Consider the following 8,314-nt stretch of genomic DNA (forward strand, 5'->3'; position numbering starts at 1 on the left):
GAGCCTCCCAGCGGTGGTGATCCTCCTGCTCCTTCTGATGGTGGACAGCGCGTTTGAGTCTCACGTGGGCTTCGCTCCACACTTCTTCTGCGTGCCTGAACCACTCATCCACCACAGGAGCTTCGATCTGGCCCGGGGTCCATGGAGCCAGGGCAGGCTGATAACTCAGAACACACTGGGAGTCAACCCAGTCGAAGAGTGGCGTAATGAATTCTGCCCAGGGAAGGAATCGGGCCCACTCCCCCTGCCGGTCCTGGTAGTGACTCCTCAGGAACCTCCCCAGCTCCTGGTCCATCCTCCCCGCCTGTCCGTTAGACTGAGGCATATACCCGGAAGTGAGGCTCACTGTGGCCCCGATCTTCTCCATGAAGGCTCTCCATACCAGTGATGTGAATTGGGGGCAACGGTCAGAGACGATGGCCTTTGAAAGGCCATAATGTCGGAAGACCTGCTGAAATAGTGCCTCAGCGACCTGGAGAGCAGTAGGGAGACCAGAGAAAGGGATCAAAAACGAATGGATTTAGATCAACTATCCACAACCACCAAAATTATGGTGAAACCGTCAGAGGAGGGCAGATCAGGATCATGGATAGATGAGACCAGGGACGTTGAGGCAAGGGGGATGGAGTTTCCCTGCTGGAGCGTACCGGGGGGACTTAGTTTAGGCACACACAGAACAGGAGTTGATGTAGCGAATAATGTCCTGCACCTAGGTGGGTCACTAATACTTCTCGGAGAGAGATTGAATAGTACGGGTGATCCCTGGATGTCCAGAGAAGACAGCTGTGTGCTGTCAGCAACCGATCCCTTATCCCCGTGAGAGCGTAGATGCACTCAGGGGGGCAGGGAGTGGGTGCAGGTTCCTTCTCCACATCTACGTCCCAGAGCACAGGGGCTATGACTCGAGAGAGAGAGGACGGGAAAGCAGGTCCTCCCACATTCGTGTGACCTGTCGTGATTATCATCCTCGACGATGAGATGGTTATGTCGTTGGAGCCATGGGAGGTCCAAAGATTATCTTGTGAGCTGGTTCACTAATGATGAATAAGGGAATGCTTTCCTTATGAATGAACTCCATGGTGAGGGTGAGTGGTGAGGTGATGTGTGTGATGGTTCCCGGATCCTAGTGGCCAATTATCAGGCTTGAAGCGGGAACGTAGAGGAGAGTGGGTATGAGGAGATGTTCAGAGATAAATAAATAAAGTTCCCTGTGCGACCGGAATCCACCACCGCTGTAGAAACAGTACACGAGGGACAGCCAGCTAGTGCAATCGACACTAAAAAAAGAGTTTAGCAGAAAATGATGAAGATGGGATACTCACACCCGCCCAATGAGGTGGACCATCCCTCTGCTCTTGTGGATCCCGAGTTGGGATTTCCCGGACACTGTTGAAGCTGGTGCCCTCCTTGACCACAATAGGGACAGAGCCCCCGTTGTTTCCGTCTGCGAAGCTAAGCTACGGGGAGGCATGTGAACCCTACCTCAATGGGTTCAGGCTCTGATGCACAGTGGTCCCTGGGGGAGAGGGAGAAGCGATGAGTGTACCGACGGTCCCGAAGTAGGTTATCTAGACGGATGACCATCGCGATGAGTGCGTCCAAGGAGAGGTTTTTTGTCTCGACGTGCCAGTTCCGTCTGGCTCTCCTCTCGCAGTCCTCTTCTGAATCTCATTCCATCCGCTGGATGCTGCTACTGTCCGGAAGGTCATCCTACCGTAATAGGCGCTCTCCCTCCTCTCTGCCCTCCAGTGGATGATCAAAAATACCTCTGAACGCATCCATGACCCCGCATACGAAGCCAGTCGGCAGAGAAATGACTGTGGCAACCTTGGACCTCTCAATGCTGGAAGCTCCCATCTGGTGTGCAAAAATCTGGTGTAAAAGGGAGCAGGAAGCCACGGCATATAGATGGGGTTCCATCCTAGCTGTCCGGGAGAGACAAATGGGCATTTCTGACCTGGGGTGGCTGCTGAATAGACTGGTGTTCTTGTTCGCTGGGTCGACTGGTGGTAGAGTATCCTCTGCTGGTTGAAGGCAACGCCTCTCGGACCTCCTCCATAGTCGTCACCAGTTGTGCCAGCTGGTCGTGGTGCTGACAAAGTAGGTATCCCTGTTCGTCGACCGTCTGGGAGATGTCCTGATACCCTGTTGCTTCTATTTGTGCGAGGCAGTATTCTGTATCGGAGACGCTGGGAGTTGAGCGGCAGGTGCGGGGGGGGGGATGAGTTTAATAACACAAGAAATAGAACGATTCAAAACTAGAGTCTCATCTGGACATGAAACACATAACTAATACTGCCTTGGTAACGGAACTACGGGAGTGACAGATATAGGGTTTGACTGCTCTGCCAGAGACAGTAGAGAAAGAAGGAGAAAGGAATCCCATTGGGCAATGAATAGATGAAGGTATAATTCCCCAACCAATCACATTCACATTGCTGCGTAACACGTTTGTTAGGCTAATCGTCACACAATCTCTTCTCAATGTCAGGGTGTGAGTCGAGAAATGTGCTTCCTCTAAAGTACGTTATGTCACGATTCCAAAGCTATACAATATTACAGATATAGCAAATTAATTACCTCACATCTCAGGAAAATATTTACAATATTGTATTTGTTGTTGACGAAATACATGCTAATGTTGGATGAGCTAATGAGTGTTGTATTGACTCTAGTGTTGTATTGACTCTAGTGTTGCATTGACTCTAGTGTTGTATTGACTCTAGTGTTGTATTGACTCTAGTGTTGGATGAGCTAATGAGTGTTGTATTGACTCTAGTGTTGTATTGACTCTAGTGTTGTATTGACTCTAGTGTTGTATTGACTCTAATGTTGGATGAGCTAATGGGTGTTGTATTGACTCTAGTGTTGTATTGACTCTAGTGTTGGATGAGCTAATGAGTGTTGTATTGACTCTAGTGTTGTATTGACTCTAGTGTTGTATTGACTCTAGTGTTGTATTGACTCTAGTGTTGGATGAGCTAATGAGTGTTGTATTGACTCTAGTGTTGTATTGACTCTAGTGTTGTATTGACTCTAATGTTGGATGAGCTAATGAGTGTTGTATTGACTCTAGTGTTGTATTGACTCTAGTGTTGTATTGACTCTAGTGTTGTATTGACTCTAGTGTTGGATGAGCTAATGAGTGTTGTATTGACTCTAGTGTTGTATTGACTCTAATGTTGGATGAGCTAATGAGTGTTGTATTGACTCTAGTGTTGTATTGACTCTAATGTTGGATGAGCTAATGAGTGTTGTATTGACTCTAGTGTTGTATTGACTCTAATGTTGGATGAGCTAATGAGTGTTGTATTGACTAGTGTTGTATTGACTCTAGTGTTGTATTGACTCTAGTGTTGTATTGACTCTAGTGTTGGATGAACTAATGAGTGTTGTATTGACTCTAGTGTTGTATTGACTCTAGTGTTGGATGAGCTAATGAGTGTTGTATTGACTCAAGTGTTGTATTGACTCTAGTGTTGGATGAGCTAATGAGTGTTGTATTGACTCTAGTGTTGTATTGACTCTAGTGTTGTATTGACTCTAGTGTTGTATTGACTCTCATTCACTCCTTGAAGGAGAGCTCTCCATGTCCCATCATTTTCCAGATATGACTGTACTGTGCAGCACGAACAAATGGCTCAGCTTCAAATTGTTAGTGATCAATTTAGTGATACTTGAGCCCTACCCGTACCCTAGTTATTCATTTAAAAAAAAGGCCCTATCTGGCCCTAACCCGATGTATAATGTCAGGGCCTGTCAGGCTCGGGTCGGGTAGCAGATCTCTACTTTGCAGTTAATCATAATGCTTATTGAAATATATTTTTCACCTCTGTGTACAGGCAGTATGAGACCGTGGTACCAGTAGAAGACCCCATAGTGACGGAGGTGACCTCCACTCTGCAGGAATGGGCCTTGCTATGGAAGCAGCTTTACGTGGTGAGTACAGTCCGACTCACAACTTGTCCCACTATTTCATAACAGAGTAATAATAATCATTATATTATTGTATTTATTAACGTGAGGTGTGTTGCTGCGCTAAAGTTGAACTCGTGTCATCTTGAGTGTGTGGCATGTCACTATGGAGATCTAGGATTAACAAGACACGTTTGTATCATACTCTAAAATGCTGTATGTACGGTTCTATGATATGATTCCTGGATGGCATACCAGTAGAGGTACATCAAAGAAAATGTATCTACTCAAAGATCCACCATGTTTTATCTACTCCTATAAAATGGTAGACAATAAGGTACTCAGCAAGAAGGTCTGATTTCAATATTAGTGATTTAGGACCCAGATGGTCAGTATAAAGCAAGTCTCTTGGGGGTTTTCTCTATAAGCTTGGCATGTCTAGCCACTGGGATTTTTTTCCCATTCTTCAATGCAACACTGCCCCAGCTCCTTCAAGTTGAATGGGTTTTGCTGGTGTACAGCAATCTTTAAGTCATACCACAGATTCTCAATTGGATTGAGGTCTGGGCTTTGACGAGGCCATTCCAAGACATTTAAATGTTTCCCCTTAAATCACTTGAGTGTTGCTTTAGCAGTATGCTTAGGGTTATTGTTCTGCTGGAAGGTGAACCTCCGTCCCAGTCTCAAATCTCTTGAAGACAGAAACAGGTTTCCCTCAGGAATTTCAGTGTATTTAGCGCCATTCCTTATTTCTCCAATTCTGACCAGTTTCCCTGCTACCACCATGCTTCACTGTGGGGATGGTATTCTTGGGGTGAGAAGAGATGTTGGGTTTGCGCCAGACATAGCGTCTTCCTTGATGGCCAAAAAGCTCAATTTTAGTCTCATCTAATCAGAGTACCTTCTTCCATATGTTTGGGGAGTCTCCCACATGCCTGTTAAAAGTTTCTGATATTTTTTTACAACCCAATTCTGATCTGTACTTCTCCACAACTTTGTCCCTGACGTTTTTGGAGAACTCTTTGTTAATGGTGCCGCTTGCTTGGTGGTTGCTTGGTGGTCCCCCTTTCTTAGTGGTGTTGCAGACTCTGGGGCCTTTCAGAATAGGTGTATATATATACTGTGATCATGTGACACTTAGATTGCACACAGGTGGACATTATTTAACTAATTATGTGACTTCAGAAGGTAATTGGTTGCACCAGACCTTATTTAGGGCCTTCATAGCAAAGGGGGTGAATACATATGCACACACCACTTCTTTTTTTTTTGCAACAACTTGTAACTGAGAAACAGACACCTCACAAGTCCTCAACTAGCAGCAAAACACCAGTCTCAACGTCAACAGTGAAGAGGCGACTCCGGGATGCTGGCCTTCTAGGCAGAGTTACAAAGAAAAATACATATCTTAGACTGGCCAATAAAAATACAATATTAAGATGGGCAAAAGAACAGAGACACTGGACAGAGGAACTCTGCCTAGAAAGCCAGCATCCCGGAGTTGCCTCCTCACTGTTGACGTTGAGACTGGGGTTTTGCGGGTATTATTTAATGAAGCTGCCAGTTGAGGATTTGTGAGGAGTCTGTTTCTCAAACTAGACACTCTAATGCACTTGTCCTATTGCTCAATTGTGCACCGGGGCTTCCCACTCTTCTTTCTATTCTGCAATTTCTCGCATGGAATAGCCTTCATTTCTCAGAACAAGAATATATTGACGAGTTTCTGAAGAAAGGTCTTTGTTCCTGGCCATTTTGTGCCTGTAATCGAACCCACAAATGCTGCTGCTGCAGATACTCAACTAGTCTAAAGAACACCACTTTTATTGCTTTTTAATCAGGCCAATAGTTTTCAGCTGTGCTAACATAATTGAAAAAGGGTTTTCTAATGATCAATTAGCCTTATAAAATGATAAACTTGGATTAGCTAACACAACGTGCCATTGGAACACAGGAGTTATGGTGGCTAATAATTGGCCTCTGTTCGCCTATACAGATATTTCAGCTACAATAGTCATTTACAACATTAACAATGTCTACACTGTATTTCTGATCAATTGTATGTTATTGCAATGGGAAAAATGTGTTTTTCCTTCAAAAACAAGGACATTTCTACGTGACCCCAAACTTTTGAACGGTCATTTATATATGTTACTTTTTTTCATATGAAGAGAAATAATGAAGATAAATTATAGTTAAAATGTATCGATGCTCATCGGTCATTGGACATAAACATTACACAACAATGAGTGTTTTGGAAGGTATCAGTGGTTAATTGCAAGCATTGTAAAGCAATCACTTGCCTGCTATTCAGTGGAGTGGGTGTGTGGTTTTCAGTTTAAGATTCTCTTTTCCAAGCTTAAAATGATAAACATTCAACATTGGCTATGCTGTCAATCCAAATCAAATCAAATTGTATTAGTCACATGCGCCGAATACAACAGGTGTTACAGTGAAATGTTAACTTACGAGCACCTAACAAACAATGCAGTTTAAAAAAAAATCAGATAAGAATAAGAGATTAAAGTAACAAGTAATTAAATAGCAGCAGTAAAATAACAATAACGAGACTATATACAAAGGGGGAACGATACGTAGTTAATTTGCGGTGGCACCAGTTAGTTGAGTTGTATGTACATCTAGGTAGAGTTATTAAAGTGACTATGCAAAGATGACAACAGAGAGTAGCAGTGGTGTAAAGAGGGGGTGAGAGGGGGGAGGCACTGCAAATAGTCTGGGTAGCCATTTGTCTAGATGTTCAGGAGTCTTATGGCTTAGGGTAGAGGCTGTTTAGAAGACTTGGCGCTCCGGTACCGCTTGCCGTGCGTTAGCAGAGAGAACAGTCTATGACTAGGGTAGCTGGAGTCTTTGACAATTTTTAGGGCATCTGACACTGCCTGGTATAGAGGTACTGGATGGCAGGAAGCTTGGCCCCAGTGATGTACAGGGCCATTCGCACGTAGTGCCTTGCGGTCGGAGGCCGAGCATTAGACATACCAAGCAGTGATGCAACAAGTCAGGATGCTCTCGATGGTGCAGCTGTAGAACCTTTTGAGGATCTGAGGACCCATGCCAAATCTTTTCAGTCTCCTGAGGGGGAATATATTTTGTCATGGCCTCTTCACAACCTTCTTGGTGTGCTTGGACGATGTTAGTTTGTTGGTGATGTGGACACCAAGGAACTTGAAGCTCTCAACCTGCTCCACTGCAGCCCTGTCGATGAGCATGTGGGCGTTCTCGGTCCTAATTTGTGTTGTTATTACAGACTTGGACAAGGAGAGGTTGAAAATGTCAGTGAAGACACTTACCAGTTGGTCAGCGCATGCTCGCAGTACATGTCCTGGTAATCCATCTGGCCCTGCGGCCTTGTGAATGTTGAACTGTTTAAGGGTCTTACTCACATCGGCTACGGCGAGCGTGATCACACAGTCTTCCGGAGCAGCTGGTGCTCTCATGCATGTTTCAGTGTTATTTGCCTCGAAGCGAGCATAGAAGTAGTTTAGCTCATCTGGTAGGCTTGTGTCACTTTGCAGCTCTCAGCTGTGCTTCCCTTTGTAGTCTGTAATGGTTTGCAAGCCCTGCCACATCCGATGAGCGTCAGAGCCGGCGTTATATGATTCGATCTTAGTCCTGTATTGACGTTTTGCCTGTTTGATGGTTCATTGGAGGGCATAGTGGGATTTCTTATAAGCTTCCGGATTAGAGTCCCTCTCCTTGAAAGCGGCAGCTCTAGCCTTTAGCTCAGTGCGGATGTTGCCTGTAATCCATGGCTTCTGGTTGGGGTATGTACGTACGGTCACTGTGGGGACGACTTCATCAATGCACTTATTGATGAAGCAAATGACTGATGTGGTGTACTCCTCAATGCCATCGGAGGAATCCCAGAACATATTCCAGTCTGTGCTGCAAAACAGTCCTGTAGTTTAGCATCTGCTTCATCTGGCCACTTTTTTATAGACCGAGTCACTGGTGCTTCCTGCTTTAATTTTTGCTTGTATGCTGGAATCAGGAGGGTAAAATGATGGTCAGATTTGCCAAATGGAGGGCGAGGGAGAGCTTTGTACGCATCTCTGTGTGTGGAGTATAGGTGGTCCAGAGTTATTTTTCCTCTGGTTGCACATTTAACATGCCAATAGAAATGTGATGTTTCCCTGCATTATAGTCCCTGGCTACTAGGAGCACCGCCTCTGGCTGAGCGTTTTCTTGTTTGCTTATGACACAATACAGCTCATTCAATGCTGTCTTAGTACCAGCCGCTGTGGTGGTATGTAAACCGATACAAAGAATAGAGATGAAAACTCTCTCAGTAGGTAGTGTGGTCTACAGCTTATCATGAGATACTCTACCTCAGGCGAGCAATAGTGCGAGACATCCTTAGATATAGTGCACCAGCTGTTGTTTA

At 45.0% G+C, this 8,314-nt stretch overlaps 1 protein-coding gene across 2 annotated transcripts in view; it reads left to right on the top strand.

The window, feature by feature from the left end:
- Nucleotides 1-8,314, top strand: part of dock3 (dedicator of cytokinesis 3) — a 427,692-nt gene that overhangs the window by 209,710 nt on the left and 209,668 nt on the right. For both annotated transcript variants that reach the window (XM_042324863.1, XM_042324864.1), the window contains exon 5: nt 3,843-3,939. In XM_042324863.1, coding sequence (XP_042180797.1) covers nt 3,843-3,939 — 97 coding nt within the window. The remainder of the gene's footprint in view (nt 1-3,842; nt 3,940-8,314) is intronic.

This window comes from Oncorhynchus tshawytscha, linkage group LG07 (genome assembly GCF_018296145.1).
Source record: "Oncorhynchus tshawytscha isolate Ot180627B linkage group LG07, Otsh_v2.0, whole genome shotgun sequence".
NCBI lineage: Eukaryota > Metazoa > Chordata > Actinopteri > Salmoniformes > Salmonidae > Oncorhynchus > Oncorhynchus tshawytscha.